This window comes from Zonotrichia albicollis, chromosome 21 (assembly GCF_047830755.1).
Source record: "Zonotrichia albicollis isolate bZonAlb1 chromosome 21, bZonAlb1.hap1, whole genome shotgun sequence".
Classification (NCBI taxonomy): Eukaryota; Metazoa; Chordata; class Aves; order Passeriformes; family Passerellidae; genus Zonotrichia; species Zonotrichia albicollis.
In genome coordinates, this window is record NC_133839.1 from 4,860,749 (window position 1) to 4,887,416 (window position 26,668).

Sequence of the window (26,668 nt, forward strand, 5' to 3'; positions counted from 1 at the left end):
AGGCTTGAGCAGGGTTTTACAGCTTTGGAGAAGCCAGGTCCACTGGTGCTGCCAGCAATCCCATGCAAGCACAAGGGAGGGAGGGAATGGAATCCACTGGGAAGTTTTGCACTAAGGAAGACAAAACAGTGCAGAGCAGGTGTTGGGGAAGATGAAACAGGAAAGCCTTATAAATATGATTGTCTGGCAGAAGATTTTGAGAATATAGAAACTATAAGCGAGATTGAAATGAAAGCAAGCTTTGAGATCCCTCAGTTACTGAACAACTGGAAAACAATGGCGTGGCCAGCTGAAGGTAATCCCCTTTTGATGGAACAACACCCTCTGCTTGCAGACAGGCCCAAGGGTCAGAGCAAACCCTACAGCTTGGCAGAAGGGGCCCAAAGAGGAGTTTGTAGGGTTTAAAATGTAACACAGTGTGGTGACGTAATGATTCTTACAGGCTGTATGTAAATGCTGTAGGATTTGTATCTTGTACTAGATTGGTTAGTGAGAATCAGAATATTCAACACAGAAGAAGATTCATTGTATTGTAATGGGAATCTCACTCTGTTACCCTTTATACTCTTATGCTTTTGTTCTCTTACCGTCATACTCTCTCACCCTCCCATCCTCTCTCCCCCTCTCTTCTCTCGGCCTGCTCTGAGCTGTGTTTGGCAGCTCCCAGCAGGGCCCTGCACCCAGGCCCTTTGCAATAAACCCCAAGTTCCAGATCTGGCTCCAGAGATCTCTCGTCTCCATCCATCCCCACCATCCTACCCCCCAACATTCCTACAGTAGGGAAATGAGAAACCCCACAAAGAATGGCCAACCTGAATGCTGGGGCTGAAGGAGACTGAGTAGGATGTGCCCAAAGCCCACAGGATCTGGAACCATCCCTGAGAGCTGTTTGCTGGGGACAGTGGGTATCAGCCCAGCTCTGAGAAGGGTTTCAGCCTCCTCTTCCCTCCCATTCAAGCCCACAAGTTGCACTGGTATGATGCTATATCCACCTGTGGGAAGGAGAGCGACCATAGAATCATGGAATGGCCTGGGTTGGGAGGGAACCTGTCACAGACACATTTTCTGAAAAATCCTTTCCTTAAGATTTTTCCTCCTGAGAAGCTGGGAGGCCTCAGGAACAAAATGTAAGCAATGGTTATCTGCTGCTGTGGAATGCAACAGGTGCATCTGTGATTGGTCCATGTTGGATGTTTCTAATTAATGGCTAATCACAGTCAGCAGGCTTGGACTCTCTCTCCGAGCCACAAGCTTTTGTTATTGATTCCTTTTCTATTATTAGCTAGCCTTCTGATGAGAACCTTTCCTCTATTCTTTTAGTATAGTTTTAATATAATATACAGCAAAAAAAAATAAATCAGCCTTCTGAAATATGGAGTCAGATCCTCATCTTCCCTCATCCTCAGACCCCTGTGAACACCACCACACTTTTCCTCATGACCATTGTCCAAAAACCCAGTTTATTTCTGCTGGAGCTGGAGCAGAAGCAGCACAGAGCACCTTTCTAAACCTCCCAGCTTGCAGGGATGGTCCTGGCTCTGGTATCCCATATAAGAGAGATTTATTGTTTTACTGGCATCACTCACAATAGAGGAAATCCCATCAATCCACCAGCAGGATGGGATGGGGCTTTGCTTCCTCTCCCCAAACTGCATCCCCACACATTTACAGGGTGCAATGATCAAAGGGTCAGTGCAGAGATAAAACCTTTCTGTCCCACCCTCAGAGCCTGACAAACAACCCCTCTTTGGCCAAAGCCTGCAGACATGGCCAAGGGCTGGATTTAACACCACACAAAACAATAATTAAACCGGGACACGAGGCGGTGGGGAACAACAAAAAAATAAATCTCTCTTATGTTCTGTTAAATTCAGCAATTTACAAGGCTGGAATAATTAGTGGTTTAAAATGTTTTGACACAAGCAGCCCCAATAATCATGATAAATCATATCAGGCATATGCCCAGATCCTTGAAGTGACAGATGACAAACAGAGCAGTGACAAGATGCTCCATCACACAGGGAATCATTGAGTTAATGGAAGAATTATTGCTTCTGAAATCCACTCTAGTCCCATTGTGGGGAACATTCCAATTTATCAAAGCCAAATGAACATTAATTGCTGCAGCCTGGTAAGTTTTCGAGCTGCTGTGACCTTCATTGAATTTTAATCCAAAACAGATAAGATTTACTTCCACACAACAGGAAACAACACAATTAAACCCAAATGACAGCTGAGATTATGGTGAAAAAACACAACAGGCATAATGACAAAAATATTGATTCCCTTCTACTTGACACTGTGCTTTTAAAAAAGGGTAAATAAATAAAATCTTGCATTTGCATATTTGTTTTTCATTTCCCTTTATCCCTTCTTTTCATTTGGGAGACAAATTTCAGATGCTCAAGCCAAGAGGAAATGGGTGGCAGAGAGTAATGGAGACTGAATTCCCTTTAACTGCAGTAATTAATGTTATGTCTCATTGGGGAGAGATTAAGAAAAAACAGTTAGGAAAGGAAGAAAAAATAAAAATTAAGTATTATCTAGCTGTCAAAGATGCCCTTGAGCTCGGGAAGGGAGGTGTGAAGAGGGTGACAGTCAGTCAGTGCTCTGCAGGGGTAGATGGTGGCCACAGGGACAGGGGCCATGGACACTTTCCTGCTGCACTGGAAGCAAACCAACCCCAAAATGCCAGGGAGTGACAGCCAGAACCTCTGGAAAGAGGAATAAATGCAGGATTTGCACCTCCCTGGAGCCCCCATGCAGCACAGAGGGGGTCTTGGCTTTAGAGGCAGAGCAGGAGCTCCCAGCCAGGCCATAAACACCTTCAGAAACCCAACCAGTCCTGCCTTGAAGATGCCTCATTGCCCAATAACCGTGCCAAGTGCTCCCTAGGAGAGGGATTAACCAGATCCCCCAGGCAAACCTTCCCCAGCTCCTCTAAATCACCTGGAGCAGGAGGACAGAGGTAAAAATTAAGTGTTAGAGCTACTTAAAGGAAACAAGGAAACACTTGGCCATGTCCCCTCCTGTCCCCTGGGGTGGGATGCTGGCTCATGATGGACAGGGCAGCACTGGGCTGGAATTCTGTCCACAGCAGTGATGCTGGTTTAGTTCATAAAAACACACACAGGAGACACTGGGCTTTGTGGTAGGAAAAGGAAGGAAAAGTATTTGGATCCAAGGAGGACACAGGTTGTATCCCAAGGCAAAAGGGATATAGACATAGAGGGTGTGGGGTCAGGAGGGGGAACCCAGGATCCCCCCTATGCCAAGCACAGCACAGCCATGGAACCCCACTGCTGGGGTAGGAGAGCTCAAGTGATGGGGACCCTCTGGGATGTGCTGCAGGTGAGGTTAGGAAAGGAAATAAATGAGTGGGAAAGCAGCCCAGCAACCTGGGTGAAATAAGAAACAAACAGCTGTGGTCATTTTATTTCCCCTATAGAGCTCCATGAGGCCTCAAGGAAGGAAAAAATAAAAAGTAACAAACCAACAAAACAGAATCATCTTTGCTGGTAACTCAAAATTTGGCTTGGGTTCACTCAAAAAGTTAATGAACCTTCTGAAAAAATCTGGGCAGAGTTTCAAGCCTGTGCTGCAGTCCTGACCCAGGGAAGGGATCTGCAGGGCTCCTGCCTCCCCAGGGACACATGTGCAGCCCAGATCCCATTCCCAGACCCAGATCCATGCCCAGGACCTCAGCTCCTGCTGCAGGGAATGCCAGGATTTAGAGACAGTGGAGTTACAGCTGATGGCGTGTGGCAGGAACAACTCCTCCTCTCCTGTTGCTTTTGCAGGAGGGAAGAGAGGTACAGGCAGGAATTAACTCTCACAGCAAAGCCATGGGTGCTCCCACACCCTTGGCAAAGCCCGTTTTCCCTGGCTAAGCTGGGATTAGAGCCCAAACCCATTCCTGTGATATTTCTGTGACATAGCCAGCAGTGCTGTCAGCTCCATCCCCATCCTGAGGTGCAGCAAAGGAAAGCTCTGGCCAGAAGCTTCTCAAAACAACTTCCCAAGCATTCACACATTACAATCATCTCCTGTATTTCAGAGAGCATCTTCAGCAAGGGCTGAGGGCCAGGACTGAATCTCTCTACACTACAGAAAATCTGCATTTCAAGCAGAAAGCACCAGGCTGCAGAGAAAGTGTCACCCCACAGACACAGCACAATTCTCCAGGGCTCAGGTTTGCCCACAGCAGCCAAACAATCCCATACTCAAACCTGCTGCCAGGGATGGAGCTTTTCACACCCACACATGCTGTGCTGTTTTCTTGCTTTGTTCTGTCTCTCACTTGTATTTTCAGGCTCAAGTATGCAGTTCTAACCCTTTCCCCCTCTCCAACATCCATCCCATTGACAATTCAGCAGGAATAAAACATTCCCTATCCAACTCAGTAAAATGCAGCCCCCAACTCCTTTCCCTTCTGTTATCCAGCACCTTATCTTGCCCAACAAGCCTCTCTCCCTTCTCACATGCACTCAGTGCCAGGTCTGAAGTCCCACTGATGAGACACGCAAAAAAACAGGTTTAAAGTTGTAAAAGCCAAATAGCTGCTTGTTCAAATAAAAAACTATTAAAAAAAATAAAAATAAAGGATTTGTGCAGCCATTGTCTGTGTTCCTCCTTCCAGAACTAAGGACAGAAGCTGTGGAGATGACCCAGATTTTAAGAGATGAACAGGTTTACCTTTTGCAGAGATTTGTGGGATCCCCAGACCCTCAAAACACTTGCTTTGGCAAATGAATTACATGCACACACACTGGATACACCAACATAACTTCTTTTTTCTGTATCTTATCCCAATGAGATTGAAGGGACAACACACTGAATCCCATCTTACAGATGGAGATCTGAAGCATGGAGCAGATCCAAACACGTAGGCAAGCACCTCATGTGATACTGCAACTTTAAAAGGCAGCACAGCACATAAACAGTGCATTATTAAAAGGTCACAAACACCCCAGATGGAGACATTCAAAGCACTGGATCATCTTTTTACTTTTAGGTCAGGCTTGTCCTTTGCAAGAAATGCTGCAGCCCTTACTCACTTCAAAGACAAACTTCAGCTTCAGACAGAAATGGCCAAGCCCAAATCTTGCCCTTGCACCATGCCCAAACATAAAGACCAAGCAGAAACACCCCACAGACACCTCACCACTTTCCAGCATAGACAGGAGGAACTACAAGGATCCTTTTTATCTTCCCAACAGCTTCTTCCCCACACTCTTTTGCTTTGTTTCATTTTCTCAGAAGATCAAGCACTGTGCTGGTTTTTTGTGGGCTTTTTTTGGGTTGTTCTGGTTTTTTTTGTTGTTGGTTTGTGTGTGTTTTTTTTTTTTTTTTTTTTGTTTGTTTGGTTTGTTGGGGGTTTTGTTTTCAGGGGATTGTTTGTTTGTTTTGTTGTTGTTGTTTTGGGGTGTTTAGTTGGTTTTGGGTTTTTTTTTTTTTTTGTTTGTTTGTTTGGTTTTTTTGGGGGCTTTTTGTTATCGTTGGTTTTGGTTTTTTGGTTGTTGTTTCCGGGGTTTTTTTGTTGTTGTTTTGGGGTTTTTTGGTTGTTCATTTTTGGTTTTTTTGTTGTTGTTTTTTGGGTTTTTTTGGTCGCTGTTTTTGGTACTTTTGTTGGGGTTTTTTTTTGCTTTTTGGGGGTTTTTTTGGGTTTTGTGTTTGAGTTTTTTTGTGTTTGGTTTTTTCTCTTTAGTTTTTTTCTTTTTTGGTTTTTTTTTTCTTTTTTTCCTGGCCCATTCAAACACCTCTCTCCCTTTCTGAAGACCCAACCAAGAAGGGACACAAACATCACCAAACCAAACTCACCACCCTTGTCCTTACCCCCGTCCTCCAAGGAGGTCCCTCCATCCCTTTGGGTGCCCCCATCAGCTGGGACTCACCATGACTGAGATATGCAGGATGTGCATCTGCTCCTCCACGATCTCCGAGGGCTCCTGGAGGCTGGGTGGGGTGGCCCTGGAGAGCTGCTCAGCGCTGCTCATGGACACGTGGAAGTACAGGGTGCCATTCTCCAGCCACTGCTGCTTCCAGTGCACCAGCGAAATGTCCGACACCGTCCCCGACATCTCTGCAGGGACACAAACACAGCTCGGGGTCAGCTTTCCCCACCATGCCCAAAGGTGATGTTCTAAATAATTTCTAATTATTCTAAATTTCTTTTATCAAAGAAATTGGGACTTTTGAGTCTTTCTCCCTTTCTTTTTGCGTCTTTAAATAGTGCTTCTATTTCATTTTAGTCTCTACCTGTTACTTCTCTTATATATGAACAGAAATGTTTGTCTTCCTTAATAGAAATCAAGGTGCTGCAGAGTGCCTGGGGATTTCTAGAAGAGGAAGGCAGGAACAGGAAATCACACAAGATGCCCCAAACCTCCTGTGGTTTATCCAGGAAACAGGATGGAAGAAGCTCCCAAGGAGCTGCAGCCCAGCCCAAGGGAGTTCCACGGCTCAGGGAGGCCAGGCAAGGCAGGGTGCAGACACCAGAACACACTTTGCTGGCACTGACAATGGAAACCTCCTTCCAGCACAGCTGTATTTAATAGGGACACTCTCAGCACAGACTGTGAGCTCCAGCAACAAGGGAAAAGCCTCCAGGCTTGAAAATACCCATTGACATTGGAGCTGCACTTGTCAGTCACTTTCTGGTGGTTTTACATCCCCCAGTCCTGATTTACAGCACACACCACCAGCCTTCCCTGACCTCGGGCACTGAATGGGGGGTTTGGAGAGCCCAAAAGGCACCCCCAGACCCACAGAGCTGTGGAGGCAGCAGCTGCAGCTCCTCAGTGGGTCAGGAGCACTGACAGCTCCACAGCTGCCCAGCACAGCTCCCCACACAGATCCGTGCAGAGAATAAGTTTGGCAGCTGAATCCAAACCAAGAGAATAAAAACACTAGTACAAAATGAACCAAAATATTTCTCCTTCCACCACATCTTTTTTGTGTTTGTTTTTCCATTTCCCATATAAACAATGGGAAGACAGACAGGTCTTCTTAGTCACTGGGCCCACAGCTTCAGCAGCTTTGAGGCAGACCCAAATTCAATTTCCTCCTATTTGAGGAGAGATCAGATCTGCCAGCCCCTGACCCACTGTCTGCAGGTGTGTGTGCCCCAGGACAGTCAGGAACACAAGCTCAGGTACAACAACAGAGACAAGGTTCTCCTCTTCCTCCTTGGCTGCAGAGGATCAGTGGGGAGGACAGCACTTGTTCCCCTGAGGGACACTTGGGAGGTGAGCAACCACTCAGGCTGCAAGAGCAGGCACCTGCACTTCTACAAACCCAGCCTGTGACCGTGTTCACAGGGGTTCTTGGATGAAGGAAGAGACGAGGATCTGACTCCATGTTTCAGAAGGCTGATTCATTATTTTATGATATATATTACATATATATCATAAAATATCATATACATACATATATAAATCATATACATACAAATATACATCATATATATCATATACATACATATATACCATAAAATATCATATCTCTGTCCAAGCCAGCTGACTGTGATTGGCCATTAATTAGAAACATCCAACATGAGCCAATCACAGATGCACCTGTTGCATTCCACAGCAGCAGATAACCGTTGTTCACATTTTGTTCCTGAGGCCTCTCAGCTTCTCAGGAGGAAAAATCCTAAGGAAAAGATTTTTCATAAAAGATGTCTGCAACACCCAGCCCAACAAAAAAACCTCTCAATCCTTCAGGAACAGCTTTTCTCACCCCTGAAATCAATATATTTTCCAGGAGCAAGCTCCTGTCTTCCCAACGTGGATCAAAAGAGAGTCAAGCAAGCTCTGATGGAGATGACCCCATCACACCCAGGTCCTTGGGCAGGGCCAAGGCCACCCCATCACTGCCAGATCCCTGGCTCAGCACTTCACTGGTCACACTGGAGCCACCGTGTCACCTCAATGTCACCAGAGGGGTTTTCTCATTGCCTCTGCCCCCCTCCCAGCACTGCACCTTCCTTATTCCCAACCCCTGTGCACCTCTGAGCACTCAGAGAAAAACCAAACAGCTCCTAAATCTACCTGGAGCTCACACTTATGTTTGGGAGGGGATGCAGGAGCTCCCTGTCACATCCCTGCTATCCTGCTCATGACCCTTCTCTCCTCTGATATAAAATGCTCTTTACTGCAGCAAATCAGCACCAAGAGGGTGCTGCTTGTGCTCTGTAAATCACAGCAACCCTGCAGCTCCTTCTAGACCTGGGAACCTCATGAAAGGAATCCTGTGTCTCCCCTCCAAACAAGGCTCGAGCAGAAGGTTCCTTACAGCAGTAAAAATAAGAATAAAATGAGAGAAATATCAGGGCTGCTTAATTGCAGTCATCTTCCCAGCAATACTTCAAAGGTCTGTGCTGAAAAGCATCTCCTTGTCTAATTAAAATCAAAACAAATGCTACTTTTAGGAGCAGAAGCACTCACTCAGCTTTGCAGCAGAAATCCAAGATCATCCTCAGAGGCAAACAAGGCCATGGGAGAGCAGGAAAGACTCAGTTATGCAAAGCCATAATCTTAATTCTATCCAGAGGGACAGTCACCCCCAGGAGGGGATGATTTGCAGCATTACACACTCAGCACACACATATCCTGCAGCAGACCTTTGCTAAGGAGCTCAGCAAGGAGGTTCTGTCACCCAGCCCACGTGGATGCCACCAGGACCCCACTGCTGCAGCTCCAAAGGCTACATCCCATTAGGAAAGCGAGGAAAAATCCTCCAGGGTCAACCTTCCTCCGAGTTTTTTCCCTTACACACACAATTTTTTTGCATGGGATGTTTAAAAGGATCACAGAGAACATTTCTCAGGAGTTCTGAAATATAGGCAATTTTTTGGATTTTAGCCTAGACTGAAGATAAGCCTGTTTCATTTTCAAAAGGTCTCTTCCAAAAGTAGAAACTTCAATTTAACATTCATTTCACAATTTTAAGCAAGCCCAGCAGCCAGGAAATTTGTGACAAACACGGCCTTGCCAAGCCTGGTACCCATTCCCACACACTTATAAACACTTGTGTGCTTAAACTTTCATTTCAGGGCGCCTGGTTACTACCCCAGCACCCCCAGGGCACCACAAGCCTTCAATCAGATTCACCACTCACAATAAAAATAATTTTTAAAAAAGCACTTTCAAGCCCTGTAGCTGCAGAATCCCTCAATCCCCAAACACAAGGAAGTTTTTTGGCCTCATATACCTGACACTGATATTGCTCTGCCTGTGTTTCACTGGACACACATTGTCACTCCACTATCTGCTGTAGTTACAGCAGTGAAAACCCGTCCATCAGCCAGAATGTAACAGTCTGCAGCAAGATTGCCTGCTATCAGAGCTTTCAAAAGCTTTTGGAACAAATTAAGGGCATTCCTGCACCAAAACTGAATGAGACACAGTTAAAGTTTTAAATGTGCAGCAATGGAAAAGCACTTGTGGTGTGTGGCTGTTAAAAATCTCAGTATCTAGTGGATGGGGAGCTATCAGATGGGGCTCAAACAGCCCTTTGTGGGTAAAGCACCAAGTGAAACAGCCAAACGCATCATCAAACATCTGCCATGCCCCTTCCTACCTGCTCACTGTGCTCAGCAGAGGAGACAATGTGAGAAACACCAATCACTGGTTTTTAAAATTTTTAAAGTTTAATAGTAATAAAATGGCTATAAAAATAGTAATGCAATTAGAGTATTAATAATTTGGACAATCTGAATTAGGACAATATGAGACAATAGAAACAAAGAGTTAGAGATGTCCGGGTACTTTTTCTGGGCAGCATGAGCCCAAAAAAGGACACACATTAACAAAGGATTAACCCTTAAAAACAACAGCCTGTTGCATATTCATACACCTCATACATGATGCATAAATTCCATTCAAACACAGGATTCTGTCTGGTCATCGTCAACTTCTTCCTCTGAATCCTAACAGCACCTTCGAGGAAGGAAGAAATTCATTTCCTCTGTTAAGAGGGCAATAAATTCTTTTTCTCTGAAAGATTCAGGTGTCCTGTGGCTGCTATCTCAGTGAATCCTTTCTTTAAAAAAAGTATCCTACATAGCATAGTTTCTATATTTAACACAGTACTTAAGAGAATTAATACAGCATTACTTTCTAACACAACACATATAATATTCGTTTTAATATTTGTGAAAAGCCAGTCATAAAATACATGCATTTTTCACAGACAATGACGAAACAAGGAGGATCCTCCTTCCCCACAGCAGACAGACAGACAGAGTTCTCCCTTTCCCCTGCTCAAATGCCCCAGACCAGCACCACCTCCATCCTCACAGGGTCTGAGGAATCTCTTCTCCCCAACACCAGCAGGTCTCTCTCCCCTCCCAGCCCCACCAGGTGTTTTATTTGTCCCCTTCAACCAGGTGTAATCAGCTCTTGGAGGCCTGAGATAGCTCAGCTACCCTTGGGGGCATAAAAATCAGCAAAATTACTTCTGTTGCAGTGTTGGAAACAAAAAGGCTTAATAAAAGGCAAAATAACAAACAAAACAAAAAAAATCCCCAAGCCAAATGCCAGACGTTCTTGCTTCTAGTTAAACACTGTACAAAAGCAGTTAGTTTGTTTGTTCACTTCTTTTGCTACTAATTGCCCAAGCAAGACTTTTGGGCTTCTGTCCAATTAGCTATCCTTAAGTTTGAGGTGAAGTCCCCCAAGTCCTATGAACTGTCTTTTAATTGAAGAGAGAAACTTCTAGGCTTCTTTCCTTTTAAAGAGACACAAAAAAAATTTCATTGCCATCATCTCCCACCACACAGCTCAGCTGAGCCCAGGACAGCCCCCATCAGGTTTTGGTGCCAACTGAGGATGGTCTGAAAGTCAGATAAAGGCACACAGAGCATTTGTGCCTTTTCTGCTCTTCCTCAAGCTCTGTGCCTTGCACAACTTCTACAGTCTTTACCATGTTCCTTGGAAATCAAACAAACAATCCAAACAAAACTCTTCCCAGGGCTCAGCCCCTGACCTGGGCTTGTACCCATCATCAGGTCACCCATCCAGGACAAGGCAGTGACCACAGCAAGATCCCTTCCAACCAACTCTCTAATCCCCCTTTTTTCCCTTTGCTGTTGCTACAACCCTTTCATATAAACATTTCATTGAAATCTTCAACTTGTATTACAATCAAACTTAAAAGCAAAGGGGCCTAAATGCATTTGGTTGGGAACCAGGAGGATTCCCATAAAAGCAGATTATGCTGGCGTGATGAATACAAAATGAAACAGCCGATATTAAAGTTGCAGGATTGTTGCTCCATGCCTTCAGGCTCCTGGCCACCATCTCCTCCCTCCTCTCCCCCTTTCACTGAAGCCAGGGACAGCCTTTTCACCTCTGCCTTCTCCAGGGCAGCCTGGCAGGCTTGGAAAATTCAGCTCTCCCCGACCTAATGCAATGCCTCAATATCCACCACTTCTGGGGAGTTTGCAGCCCTGCCTTATCTGTCATGGTGTTTTACAAAGCCTGTGTTGTATTTAATTGGCTTGTTCTTGCTAATCTACCATGATTATTGTATTTTTATTTTGTTCTTGAGGGCCATTATTAAAATAAGCCCTTTTGCTAGAGCAGTTCATCCCCACAAGGTTCCCCACCCCCAAATATCCAAACCCTCCTGGTGCCTCCTCCTGGCTCAGACCTGCTGGGCACTTTCCTGTCAGCACCAGCTGCTTGGGGAGATGGGCGAGCAGCCAGTGAGTAATTTCCAGTGCACAGATCCAGGCTCCTAAAGCCTTTTTCCTCCCCACCTGCTCCATCCCAGCAGGAGCTGCAGCCAAGCTTCCTCATCCCACCTGCACAACTCAGCATCCTAACCTGGCAGAGAAAGAGCTGGAGAGCTGGTTAGTGATTGTATTTCCTTTTAGAGAGGCACAATTCCAGCTTGTGCCCCCTTTTTCCACACCCCAAATCCTGCCTGCCACCCCATTCCATCTGCTGTTACTCCAGGGGCTCTCCTGGGTTAACATTCTCCAGAGGCACCAACCTCAGATAAAGTGTTAGTTTAGAGATTCTTCAGTGTGCTAGCTACCACTTATGCTAATAAAGCAAATTTATGCAGAAAGTCATAAACAGAGAGCTCTCCCCAGTGCCCTTGCCAGCGCAGGATTGCTCCCTGTGGAATAGATTATCACACTCGCTGCAGACAAGCTCCAAAATTACTCTAGAAATGGGGCTTCCCCCATGCTCCCAGGGGGGCTATTCTGCAGTCAAACAGGCCCTAAGAGTTGTAAGAGTTTGGGTCTTTTGGTGGCAATGTGGTGGAGTTTTTTATCTGAATCATTAGCTCAGGTTTTCTTTTTCCTCCTTTCCTCTCCTGTTCCTTCTCTTGCACTCCTCCCCTGCTCTCCCCTCACAGAGCTCCCTGGGGCAGCACACAAGCACAGCTGCACATCATAAAAAGTAATAGAGAAGCTCAGAAATTTAAGAAAGAGGGGGAAAAAAGAGAGATGACAACATAGCTCTGATCATCTCCTTTCAAAGCCCCTGTCTGTGAGAACACAGTGCTGCACCTGCAGGGCATTTCAGGGGTGGCTCTGGTGTTGTGCAGGTCTGCATGGACACAGAATCAGGGAATGGTTTGAGTTAGAAAATATCTCTGAGATCATTGAATCCAGTCGTGATCCCAGCAGTGCCAAATCCAAGGCATGATGCTGGATGGAGGAGGGATGGAGACAGCTTGGTCTGGGGTGGTCCAAGGGGGTCCTGATGGCACCAAGTGCAGGCTGGAGCACTCAGCATCTCACTGTCAGCAGCATCACATGCCTGACCCTGGATAGGCCAAATGGGATTTGCAATAAAGGGGGTTTGGCTGTTTAGGCAAAACAGGATTGGCAGTAAAGGGGTTTGGGCTGTTTAGGCAAAACAGGATTGGCAGTAAAAGGGATTTGGCTGTTTAGGCAAAATGAGATTTGCAATAAAGGGGGTTTGGCTGTTTAGGCCAAATGAGATTTGCAGTAAAGGGGGTTTGGCTGTTTAGGCAAAATGGGACTTGCAGCAGAGGGGGTTTGGCTGTTTCCAGGCTCTGCTGGAAGGACAAGAACAAGCAGCCAGGTTCAGGCATGCTCCTGGTACCAGTCACCTCAAAATCACAGAGATGTGAGAGGAACTGAGCTGCCACCAAAGGGGTCATGAGCACCAGAGCAATGGGACTGATGGTGAGGGCACATCCCAAGCTCAAAGGAACCCAAAAAACAAGAAAACCTCCTTGGTTTGGATGGAGAGCTTGCAGTGTGCATCATCCAGGGTGAGCAGGGAGGACAGAGTCAGCCCCAGCCCTGGAAACACTTCAGACAACCAGAGGGCTGGGCTGCTCCAACTCAGCTCTCTTGGTCTTGGTTCTGGAGCCTTCTGCACCATCCCCACATCCCTTTGGCCTTTCTAATCCTGGCTTTAGGGTCCCTGGACATATCAGGGAGCAGACATTGATTTGCCTGTGCTACCCACAGATCTCAGTCTGATTCCACAAACCCCAGAGAAGCTCAGCACACTGTGTGCTCCTGCAGCGGCTCTGATTGCAATTCAGGCTCCAGCACATTACCCTTATTTATAATGCCAAGGCTTCCGTGTGGTGCCTCAGGCACTCTGAAATTATTACAGGGCTCTTTGACTTTCAATTCCCTTCCATTCAATTCCATCTTCACCTGTCAGCAGAGACTCCCCCTGGCCAGTGCTGGGATCTGATCCTGAAGGAATTGCTGGCACATGGGTGAGACATCTCTGTAGGAATGAGATGCACCAGGTAAGGCAGAGCAAGGGGGAGTGTCACAGACATCTTTTATGAAAAATCCTTTCCTCAGGATTTTTTCCTCCTAAGAAGTTGAGACGCCTCAGGAACAAAATGTAAAAAATTATTATCTGCTGCTGTGGAATGCAACAGGTGCATCTGGGATTGGTCTCATGTGGTTGTTTCTCATTAATGGCCAATCACAGTCAGCTGGCTTGGACTCTGTCCCAGACACAAGCCTTTGTTATTCATTCTTTCTTTTTCTATTCTTAGCTAGCCTTCTGATGAAATCCTTTCTTCTATTCTTTTAGTATAGTTTTAATATAATATATATCATAAAATAATAAATCAGGACTTCTGAAACATTAAGTCAGATCCTCATCTCTTCTGTCATCCTAAGAAGCACACCTGGGTGAGGCTTTTTCAGAGAGTGGATAAACCAGGGGCGCTCAGCCACAGCCCCTCTGTGGTGTGATTGGGCACTGGGATGATCTGTCCAGGGTGGTGATGGCGTCACCTTCCCTGGATGTGGCACTTGGCGCCATGGGGAACCTGGGGGCCCTCACAAACACCACACAGAGGAAATGCTGGCACATGCAAACAGGGCCAAGTGGGTTGTTCTCCACCAAAAGAGAGGGAAGGAGCCCAGACAGCCCCACCTGCCTGCATTGCTGCTGCTTCCCTTCCCCTGGGCACTGGGAATGCCTTCTCCCAGGACAGCCTCAAGCACAGACACCATGGCAGAGGAGCAGTGTCAGGATGTCACCAGATAAAGCTTGTGCAAAGGGAAAACATTTGGAAAGCCACCCCTAATGGCCTCTTCCTTGTGCAGGTAACAGCAGCAACAGCAATTTTCCCTTTCTCTGTGAGTTTCTGCAGGAGTTGGGAGCAAGGCAAGGGCAGCCCAGTACAGCAGGGTGGGCATCAGGGCAGAGCAGACCTGCCACAAAGGGACAGAGAGGGAATGTGCTTGTCTTCCCTGCAAGCTGTGACAGGAGCAGAAGGGCAACATGACACATTCAGGTGATTTGAAGAGTGTGGCACAGCCAGGCAGGCTCCAGGACAAAGCAGGGAGGTGCATTTGCTTTACAGCTGCCGAGGAGCAAGCACCAGCCCCGAGGGGTGAGCACGGCTCCAAGCTCCATTAGAGCCAGCCAAGAGCTTTATAAGTCCTTTGCATTTTTAAACCTCTCTTTGGGAAGCAGACCTCTTAAAATGATAAGGCAGTTTGATAGCTCAGGGCTCTGCTCAGACTGTGAAGTAATTTTTCAACAATGGTTCCTCCACGGACCTGCCCTCCCAAAGGGGAGGTGGAACAGGCAGAGGAGGAGGAGAAAACAGGAGAGAGGAGGTCTGGTTGCCTTCTACAAACACTAAGACAGCTCCACATGCTGAGAGATGGATGCCCTTCTCCAAGGAGAAGGAGCTGGTTGGGTATTTTCAGGAGAGAAGAAAAAGCAGCTATAGTGCATTGCTCGGGATCTTCTGCCTCTGTGTCACCTGGAGCACCAGGTGGGTGCATCCAAAGCCACACAGCCTGAAAATTCTGGGTATGCCCTTGCTCAAAACGGCAAAAAATGTCCGTTACCAGGAATGATCAGTTGCTGCTGCCCCTTCACTCACAGGGTCCTTTCTCTGCTGTCAAGGCAGACATCCACAGTGGCTGCTAAAGGATTAAGAATCTTACTCCTACTCCACAACTGCCTGAAAAGCCCCTAGAGCCTTGCCAGCTATCCAAGGTACCACTCAAGCAGCCAGGTTTGTCTGGGCTGCTCAAAAAACCCCAAATCCAGCTCTTACCTACACAAATGAGTTCTTGCAGCCTCACAGAAAATTCGTTTCTCTCTAAGACTGTGACACCTTAACCCAGGAGCAACCTTGCATGTTTATCTACCCCAGCAAGGACCCAGGACACTGTGACATCCTCCCACTGGCCAAGCACCACCAGAGTTCTGCAGGAGAGAAGCCCAGCAAGGGCTAAGGGAGAGCAGACTGCTGCTCCTAAAGATGCCATCCCAGATGGGGTGCTGCTCCTAAAGATGCCATGTCCCTCTGAGCAGGACAAATCACCTGGGCAGCCTCAGCCCTGGAGCCAAAGGCTGCCCTTGCAGGCTGCAAAGCCCCAGGCTGCCAGAAGCAAAAAGGTTTGCTGGGATGAGCTGTGAAAATTCTCACCTCTCTCTGGCCTGACTCCCACTGCAGTGAACTGGGCTCAAAGCTGCTGATGGAAGAGCACAGCAAAGTCACTGCAGGGCTCAGAAAGCGGCATCATAAGATGAGGAGACATTAAAACCCAAAATATTAAAGCAACCAAATTTATTAAGGCTTTTCAGAGCCTGGGAGCAAAACAATTTTTCCCCATTTAAAAGCGGGTAAGGCATAAGAGAAGCTGAGCAATTTGTCAGAGATTGGAAGCAACAAAGTGAGAGAGACCAAAGCCTGAAGCAGACAGCACACACAGACACCACCCTGCCACCCCATTCCAGCCTTTTTCCTGCAGTTTCCCCAGCAGGAAAGGCTAATCCATGTCATTATCTGGTTCCCCCACCATTAGATCCAACAGCAGCATGGTCTCATTTGCTGTCCTAACAAGAGCTCAGTGAAAGCTGCACAGGAGCTGCCCAAAAAGGGGCACCCACACTGAGACAAAAGAGACACAGAGCACTGTTCCCCTTGATCTGCATACACAAAGGTCACGGGAAAGTGGCAGAGGGGGATGAATCCTGCAGCCTCATTAGAGGGAAAGAAACTGTTTCTGCAAATAATTGATTTCTAAATTTATCCCCTAATTAAATAGGTTCCCTGGACGAATCTGCATGCAGGATGCAAGGTGATGATTTAGTGCCTGGCTTCCTCCAGGAACGCATCAACACATGTTTGCAAATTGTCTCTCTCCCAGACTCAAAGGAAAGGTGATCATCTCCCCACACCCACTCTCCTGAGCCCCTCCTGACACCTGGAGCCTGGGCACACCTGGCTGAGCCCCCTCTGTGCCAGGTCCAACAGAGCCACATACAGAAACAAGGATGTTTGTCACTTGTCACCACGCTCCAGAGGAGGGCACCCATCCCTGCTCATACCCTGCCCCATGGTGTTCAACTTTCTAGTTTCTCAACTGGCAAAAGCTCTGAGCTGATTAATATCTCTCTCAGCATCTGTCTTGGGATGCACTTGACATTGGCCATCAGCTGTGTCATTTCACACCTTTCAGTGTGACACATGACATGGAGTGAAACCACCAACTAGACCAGACAGAAAATTCTCATTTAGCGCCACAATTCAGACTTAAACGTGTTGGTGTTGTTGTAGAACCTGATTGTTGTTAAAACTTTATTTTTCTTCCTCATTATAGGAGTCAAACTCCTTCTGAATCTGACTTTCAAGTGCTTGGAACTGCCAGGAAGCTGGAGATGTATGGCATCAGATTCCACCTTGCCTCTGACCGTGAGGGCACCAAAATCAACCTGGCAGTTTCACACATGGGTGTGCTGGTGTTCCAGGTATGGCAGGGATGGCAGACTCTGTCCTTTAGCATGTCTTGGAGTCAGTCTCTCATTCCTACATCAGGTGTCTCTGATGCCTTGGAAATTTAATATGTTCTATGGTCAAGGAGTGTCATTTAAGCCCCCAAAATTCTATTTGGTGCAGCTTGTTCTTGTGCAGAGAGAAGAGTATCAAAACCAAGTGACAGTGAACTAGGGGGGCTTTGTTTGAAGTTAGGTGTGTGATGAGAGAAAACCATCAATTAATTCAATTTTTGGAACAGCCCTGGGACAGGTCTGTCATCCTGGAATTTTGGTTTGGTTTCTCTTATTTCAATATTCCAATCGATTTTTGCTGGATATTGTTGCTCTTATCATACAGGAATGCTGATTGATTGGAGTGATTAGACTAATTCGTGTTACTATGTTTGGGAGGGAATTTTGCCACACTGTAAAACCCCAGCAGGACTGGAAATGCACTGCCCAAACTCAGCCCATAGCATGGCAAGAATGAGAAGCATTATCTCCAAACCACGATCCTGCTTCCGACATCAATTCCAGGGCTGTTCCTGTCTGCTCGCTTTGACTTTTTCCTACAGACACCATCAGCTAATAAAACCTCCAGAGACGGATCCTGGGATAAAACCAGGCTACAAGCTCTGCAAAAATTAAGCACATTTATCACTCTTCCACGGAGAGCTCCTTTAGGAAAGCACAGAGCCCTGATGCTCTCAGACAAGCATCAAAGGGCTTGGGACGTGGAAACTCCGTGTTAGCTTGAAAAGATGGAGGTGGCAAATGTCCCTGCTGTGACAGAGCCCTGGTAATTAACTCCTGCTGCCTGGGACAGTGAGCAGAGCCCACAGCCTGTCCATCTTTGCTGCATCAGAGCTCTCCCTGCCCAAAAAGGGGCAAAACCTGCCTGCATTTACACATTTTCCATCCCCTTCTCTTTCCTCCCCGCCAGCTTTCCACCCCACAAGTCATTTGTGCCCTTTGTGTACAGGTCCCCCTTCCTTCAGCCCTTTGGTGCTGAGTGTTTAGGATCTACAGATGTGATTGTCACCCTTGATATTCCACATGCTGAGGTTCCTGCTCCTGGCGCGTGAGGCTCACAAGGATTTAGTCATAAGTTTAGATTTAGACTAAATATTAAGAATTCTTTGTTGTTGAGGATGGGCAGGCCCTGGCACAGGGTGCCCAGAGCAGCTGTGGCTGCCCCTGGATCCCTGGCAGTGCCCAAGGCCAGGCTGGGCAGGGCTGGGAGCAGCCTGGGACAGTGGGAGGTGTCCCTGCCATGGCAGGGGTGGCACTGGATGAGCTTTAAGTTCCCTCCAAAGCATTCTATAATTCTAAGCCCATCCCTGTCACAATGAGCAGATGTGTTTTTCTCCCCTTACCTCCCCCAAAAAATTCTTCAAAACTGAAGCATCTCATGGCATTTTGAATTTCTCAACACCTCTGGATGAAAACTGCCTTATTAAGTGATTTCTCCATCAAAAAAATCACTACCACAGATGGAGCTCAGGCCCTAACCTACTTCTGTACTCAAAAAAATAAAAAGCCATTAGGTGGCTAAATACTTTAGGAACTGTGTCCCTTCATCTCCCTGCTGTGGTTTTCTGTCTGTAGCAGAGCATCCTCCTTTATAAATTGCCTCTGAGAGCCTCTGATCTTGTCTAAAAGAAAACAATATTATTCACAGGATGGGAAAGAGATGGAGGAGAGCTAATTAGTCCTCATACAGAGGAGTTTGCAAGATGTGACATTTAAATGAAGCCTGATTTTCAGATGCTGGTGCTAATTTCTTCATGTTATGTCACTGGCTTTTTCTTCCAGAGGTGCCTTTTTTGCTCACCTTGAGCATTTTTAAAGGCAAAAAAATTCTTTAGGTACCAAAGCAAATTTGTAATCCAGATCTCCAGCACTTTCCAACCTGAGCAAGTTAAAACCCCACTAAAAGCAGAGTCCTTGAGGCCCTGCTCCCCAAGGATGTGTGCACATAAAGCAAGGAAAATGTGTGGTTATTAGAGTTTAGCTTTATTGTTTCCAAAAACCACACTGAAGATTGTGTTTATGATTCTGGAGAAAATAAAAGCCTCACTCCAATTGTTAAAATAGCGAACATGAGATACTCCAGTGACTTCTAAACAATCAAACTGCACAGCACACTCTACTTGGATTCCAGAACAGTCTGTGCAAGAGTGAGAATGAGCCTGAGTAGGGATAGGAGATAAACCCACACCTCACCTTAGAGCCAAAGGAAGCAGAATTAACTCACACAGTCATTTCATAAGTTATGTGGAGGACAAGAAAACAGTTCAAAACCCATTACAAAATTCCTAAGGAGCCAGTTTTGTTGGCTTTCAGAAACATCCTGGTTTCTGAACGATCAAATCCCCTTTGAAAGCCAGACTTGAGCAAGAGAATAATTTAGACACACTCCAAACCAAACAGAAAAAGTAAAATCTTAGCTGGAGCTTTCTCTCTGGCCCTTGCACAGGTTTCTTGCAAAGCCTTCCCCACTCAGCATGATGTTCACACCTTCAAAGAGCTTTTCCTGCCCCACATCCCACCCTGAAGGTCTGCAGGGAAGGGTTTGTATCCATCAAACATTGCCCAAAAATCCCAATACCCTCCACCACTTCTGCCCCTGCACCTTCAGCCTGGATTGAGGAAAACCCACAGGGTATTTTTTATCCCCCTCCTTTATTACCAAGACTCTGTGAGGTTATGAATTATTGAATGGAGCTGTCTCTGCAGTTTAGGATGATGATGATGATGATGATGATGATGGAAGGGCAGTGCAGGTGGCAGAGGGGCTGTGCCCCCAGCACAGGAGCAGGGCAGGGAGCCAAGGGCCACGTCCAAGGGGATCCTTACCCAGCCCCTCAGTGTCCATGCCCATCCATCAGAGCCTGACACCCACCTGGCACAGGGAGGATCAAATTCATCTCAGATCTCAGAGGAAGCCAAGGGAAATACACCTGCCACAGGGAGGGGAGGGAAACTCCTCACACCCTGTTCATAACCACAATTGAAAACCCAGGACTGAGACCCTCCTGGCCATGCCTGGTGGGTAACCTGGATTGGCCAAGCTGGATAAATCAGGTCTTCCTTGGAGCTTCACAAGGAAACAGACTGGGGGTAGGGATGGAAAAAGCCAGTGAGGACAGGGATCCTGAGAAGGTGGTGACAGAATGCAGCCTCCAGACAATTTCACAGACACTATTACTGGCAGCTCTAAAACAACCTGTTAGCAGAGGCCTCTGGGGCTTGCAATAAAAACCAAGATGTATTTTTCCCAGGTTAGATAGATGGCTGAAAATTAAAGGAGCAGCTTGAAAAAGTATGTCAGTTCCACCCATCCCTTTGTGTACATTTACTTGCAAGCTCATCAGAGATGGGGGCTCAGCACCTACAGCTGCCTTCATCCCAGCATGGGAGCAGCACGCAAACCACACCCTGCTCCCAAACCCACCTTGCTGGTTAATGGCTGCATTCCAAGAAATGCATAACAACACTGAACTGAGTCTTAAACAGCTTCAAAGAAACACCAAATTCAACACACACAGCCAGATCTTCCAGTTGAGGCAGCATTAAGTGTTCAAAGTAACTCCATGGTTTCTGGGCTTCCTGCTCCAGAAACAGGTAGCAGAATTGATCAGAATGGGGGAGTTTCCACTTCATCATCTTTTATAAACTTCTTCTGTGGGCCTCCTTCTGTGCTACAGCACGTGTCACAGTTGAGATGACCACAATACACAGATTTTCACCACACAATTTCAGAAAGCTTCTACCCATACACAGTAATGCCTTACCTCATCAGAAGGCTTCAGCTATCTGCCCATACAGAATCACACCACTTCAGAAGGCTGCAAGAACTGCCCTTCTTGTCCTTCAGCCCAGCCTTTTATCTCCTCCTGTTAATGCACTGCACCTGTGGGCCCCTCACAGTTAATGCACTGCACCTGTGGGCCCCTCACTGTTAATGCACTGCACCTGTGGGCCCTCTGCTCCCTTTGGTGGTTGCCCAGCACACCTGGGCACCCCCTGGCTCGTTGCTGTCAATGCTGCTCACCTGTTTCTCACACCTGTGCCCAATTGAGGATGAGGATGGGCCAGCCCCACCCCAATCACCACAAACTGTGTGCCTCCACTTCTGGAAAAGGCCATAACCAAAATGAACATGCTACCCCAAAGATGTGAGTTTTATTAACTGAACTCTGCTTGGAAAAAGCTGAGGATCAACTTTTCCTGCAAGAGTTTAACCACTATGGCAATCACATCACACACTATACTGCTACCTGCACTCAGGACTAAGATCCACATTTAAAGCCCAGAAATTAAAAGCATTGTGTCTCCAGAGGTGCACACCAGAGCTCTGCTTGTTCCAAGGCTGCCCTTCACCTCCCCAAGATCCCCAGCTCATCCCCTGCTTGTGATGGCAATCGATCTGGCCCCTGCTTGGCTCACAAATCCTGCCTGCTGGCCCTTTTTTTCACCCTGGATATTAAGGGAAGGAAATATCTGGATCTATTTGAAATGAATTATACTGCAGTAATTGCAGCTCCTATAGGGCAGTATTAGGTCAAACTGCCCTTTTTGTGCTGTGTCTCAAGCACTGGAGATGATGAATGGGCTCATTTTCCGCAGGGCTGGATGCTCACAGCTCCAGGTGAAGCCCACACAAACCACAGATGCTTATTGCTCCAACACCACAGCTCCTGCCAAGCCCTTCCTTTAATAAAACATCCAAACTCACATTGTACAAACACAACTCTGGCACACATTCCTTGCCACTTGTTGTCACCATCCCATGGGTGCTCAGCACACGGTGCCATCCCCACTGCTGTCCTCTCCAGGCTGCTTAAGGAATCTGTGCCACTCTCACCCCAGAAGGACCTTTTCAAGCCCAAAACAGATTCTCCACTCCCATTCCAGCTCTCTGTTAATTATGGAGATAGGGCGGGATTGCAGAGACTAATTACCACTGTAAAGTTACTCTCCTCAAGGCTGATAAGGGAAATAATTAGGATGGACAAGTGTGGATTACAGAGCTCTAAATCTCTCTCTCTCTGTTGTCAAGATAATTCCACTTCCCAAGCTCAGAGATGGCAAGAGAGTCCATCAGCAAACACAAAAGGGAGACCAAACAATGGGCTGGACCTTCCCAGACTCCACAGAGCAGTGTGGAGCACAAGGGGGACTGTTCTCCAGCAGCTTCAGACTGGGACAAGCCTCCAACAGGCAACTCCAAGGACTGCAGCACAGACACCCTGGGAAAAGGCACAGAAGTTGGGAAATCCCAAAGGACCAGCCCTGTGCACGTCTTCCAGTCACCTCCAATGCCACGTTCATCAGCTGGTTTGTCCACATGCCTCACAGGTGAGGTGTGGCAGCTCAGGGGATGTGGTCTGAAGTGTGGTGGTCTGGTGGCCATGGAATCAGAGAACGGCTTGGCCTGGAAGGACCTTAAGGATCATCTCACTCCACCCTGTCTAGGTCACACTTCAGCATGAAATACTGCGGTTTGTCTCTCCTGAGCTGTGTGTCATTTTGACAGAGGAGCTCAACAAGAGGCAGAAAGCACTCCAGCAGAAAGTGTGGCACGAGGAGCTCTCTTCTCCTCTCCTTGCTTTCAGGGGTCTCTGTGGCCAGGGTGGGATGGGGAGCACAAAGAGATTTATGTTCAAGGCTTTCTAATTAAGTTTCACCTGTAAAAGACTTATTTTTGGATAGCATTTCCGCGGAGAAAATTAAATTACACACAGCTTAGGACAGACAAACTGCAGTATTTCGTGCTGAAGTGTGACCTAGACAGGGTGGAGTGAGATGATCCTTAAGGTCCAAGCCAAGCCAAGTCATTGTCTGATCCATGGTCACCAGGATGTCCATCTCAGGACCCTGCATGAGCCATTCTGTGGCTCGCCCACAGGACACATCCCTGTGCTCTGCTCAGACCCTGCAGCTCTCAGCTTGTGCAAAACACAGCAGGAAGAAGTGAGGGTCGAGCTGGGGCAGAGCTGCCAGCAGCACTGAAATGAATCTTCATCCAGCCAGCAGAGCTGAGCAGGAGCCAACTCACCCCAGCTCCAGGCAGCTCCTGCTCCCTCCCAGCTCTCAGGGTCACATTCCTCTGCACATCTCCCATGCATTCCTCACACAGATTATTTCCCTCTAACAATTTCAGGCACCCTGAGCTAGAGCATTTATAACTAATACATATTCTAATGTTCCTGTTCACCTGAGACACTCGAAACTTCCCTGGCTCATTTGTCAGATTTATTTATTTATTTTTTTTTAAATACCTTCTTCCCCTCAGGCCAGTCAAATGAGTCCAGTTAATTTTCATTTCCACGGACATGGAAAGTCATCTCAAGGTCATTTTTGGGTTATTTTACAGCTTCAGATCTGGAGGGTTTTGCAGGATTTGCAATTGAGGTTTCTGGTTATCTACTGCATATTGAAACAAAAAGGAACCAGCTGAGCAAAGACAGTGATGAAGCACCCCATTGACACCCAGGTAATTAAGGAGAAACAAACATGTTTGTTGGCTGAAACAAGGGAAAAAATGATGCAAACCACTTTATTGTAGCAAAGGAAGAGAGGAGGGAGGAAAGAAAAAGCAGCAGCTAATGGGTTTCCACTAGAAGGGCAGGCTTAGCTCAAGCCAAAACCTTCCCAGTGTGTTTGCATTTCAGTGGGAAGGTTGTGGTGTGCCACTGGGAGGCTTTTGTCACTTCTGATCAGAAGGAGAGCAGAAAAAAGAATCCCAGTAAACTGCAAAACACAACCTTTGTGATGCAGGCAGACCAAACAGCCCCGTTCTGAAAGGAAAATACAGAATATATCCATGCATATCCCCAGGGTTTGGAAGCACTGAAGCCTGGAACTTTGCCACAGGACAGCCCCATCTCCTCCTGACCAGCTTTAGCACTCAGCTCCAGTGTCACTGACATATTTTCTGAAAAATACCTTTGACAGAATATTTCTCCTGAAAAGCTGAGAAGCCTCAGAAACTAAATGTAAACAATAATTATGTAATTTCTTGGATTGTGGTTTGGAGGTTGCTTACCAACAGGTGCATCTTTGATTGGTTCCATGTGAATTGTTTTTAATTAAGGACCAATCCCAGTCCAGCTCTGTCAGGACTCTGGTCAGTCAAGAGATTTTATTACCATTCTTTTCTAACCTTCTGATGTCTCTCTTTCTTTAGTATAGTTTTAATATATAATTTTCTTTTCATATATATCATAAAATAATAAATCAGCCTTCTGAAACATGGACTCAAGACTCTCATCTCTTCCCTTGTTGGGGTTGCCTGCAAATTCCACCTTTGGTGACTCCGAGAGAGTGACACCCCACACTCCAGGAAATTAGTCCCTTGGGAAATGGTGACTCCCAGTGTCAGCCAGCCTCGTGGGCAGGACCAGATGATGCTGGAGCCAAAGGAAAATAAAAAAAAACAACTTAAGTAGTGATGCTCAGCACTGGGCTCCCCGAGCTCGGTGGTGCCTCAGCCCAGACGGGTTTGCGAGATGTTTTTAATATTGCCTGGCAGACACAGAAATGCAATCATGACTGAGCCACACATCTCCCCAAGTCCTCAGGGAGCTCGGGTACAAGGCTGGCTTTGTTTCTTTCCCAGGGAACAATCGAGATAGCAGATCCTCACACACACACTCTGGGGGCTGGGGACAGTAATTACTTTGTGTGCATGGAGGCATTTTGGGTTTCAGGGAGCCAGACAGGAATGCCCAAGCTCTGAGGCAGCAAGAGAGACCTAGAACTGATGGTGGGTGCTGAGCTGGCCTCAGTTTCCCCAAAACTGGCTTTGTCCCACTAATCATTTGCTATACAAAAAGCATTGTTGATTTTGTTTGGTTTGTTTTTTGTTGTTTTGGTTTTGGTTTTTTGTTTTTTTGGGTTTTTTTTCCCATGAACAAGCAACTTCCAGAGAGGAACAGCAATGAGAAATAGCTTATTTTAGTCTCCTTAAAAAAAGCACAAATCCTATTACTGAGGAGTGATTAATTCTGCTCCCCCAGTCCCAGAAGGTGATGTTTCCCTTCCCAGGCAGAGCTCACAAGGTCTGATGTACCAGCAGCACCACCCCATGCTCACAGTAGCCTGGGGGCACTGGGGACAGCGCAAAGCCACAGCCCCAATGGCACCAGGGCTCGGGGGAGGCTGAGGAACATCAGTGAGGGCATTGCTGGACCACCAGTTCATAGGATCCCAAAAGGGTTTGGGTTGGAAGGGACCTTAAAGATCATCCTGTTCCACCTCTTGCCCTAGGCCGGGACACTCCCACTATCCAGGTTTGCTCAAACTCCCATCCAGCCTGGCCTTGAGCCCTTCCAGGGATCCAGGAGCAGCCACAGCCAGGCCCTCAGTGCCCTCACAGCAAAGAATTCCTTCCCAATATCCCATCCAGCCCTGCCCTCTGGCAGTGGGGACCATTCCCTGTGTCCTGTCCCTCCATCCCTTGTCCCCAGTCCCTCTCCAGCTCTCCTGGCGCCCCTTTGGGTACAGGAAGGGGCTCTGAGCTCTGCCCAGAGCCTGGCTCCAGAGCAGAGTGGCTCCAGCCCTTGGAGCAGCTCTGTGGCCTTCTCTGGATCTCTCCAGCAGCTCCAGCTCAGTTTCAGTTCTGCTCCAAATTCATCTCAGATCACCTTGGAGAGGTTTGAACACCTTGGTACAGAGATTTCATCCCGCAGCTGCCCCTTTCCCTGGTCTCACAGGGAGCCCTGGAAGCACAGAGATGCAGCAGTGACCTGACACCTCCAGCTGCTTGGGTCAGGTCCTTGCAAGATGCTAATGCTGTAAGAGTAGAGCTGAAGTCAGGGTTATTTTCCTGCTGACTGTGAAATCGGTGTTAAAAAAACACAAACATGGAGAAATGTATTGCCAGGTACACTTGTCCAGCCACAGCAGTACCAAAAGCACAGTGCACAGCCTTGAGATTTAGTCTTTTTTTTTTGGTTGTTGAAAACACTAAGGAAAAACTAAAACATCAAATATTTTGCTGTGAACTCAATGTTTCATCTGACAATTAGTTCTGAAATACTGAATGCCTGAAACCAAGCCAAAAACACCCTAAATTTTAGAAAAAGATCATTAAATCACTGTTGGGCCAAACCTATTTAAAAAAAGAAATGCTGGAGTCAGAAAAATTCCAGCTCTGCTGCACGATCAGCCCAGTGAGAATGACCCCTGGGCATCAGCAAGGAAAGAAGGATGGAAACCCATCCAAGCTTGGCCAGTGGAAGGCATGGCCTGGCCCTTGCCCTTCCCAGAGCACAGCTCCCACCCTGACAGAGCTCCTGTGCCCATTTGTCAGCACAGATTTGGCCACAGCACCATGCCCAGAAAAGATTTTTCAAGCTTACATATCTGTTGTGGTGTTACTCACTCGGGGTCACCAATGGTTCTGGTATTCC

At 47.0% G+C, this 26,668-nt stretch overlaps 1 protein-coding gene across 2 annotated transcripts in view; it reads right to left on the minus strand.

The window, feature by feature from the left end:
• ASTN2 (astrotactin 2) overlaps window positions 1-26,668 on the minus strand; it is a 352,662-nt gene that overhangs the window by 288,273 nt on the left and 37,721 nt on the right. For both annotated transcript variants that reach the window (XM_074556304.1, XM_074556303.1), the window contains exon 2: window positions 5,895-6,082. In XM_074556304.1, the coding sequence (XP_074412405.1) occupies window positions 5,895-6,082 (188 nt within the window). The remainder of the gene's footprint in view (window positions 1-5,894; window positions 6,083-26,668) is intronic.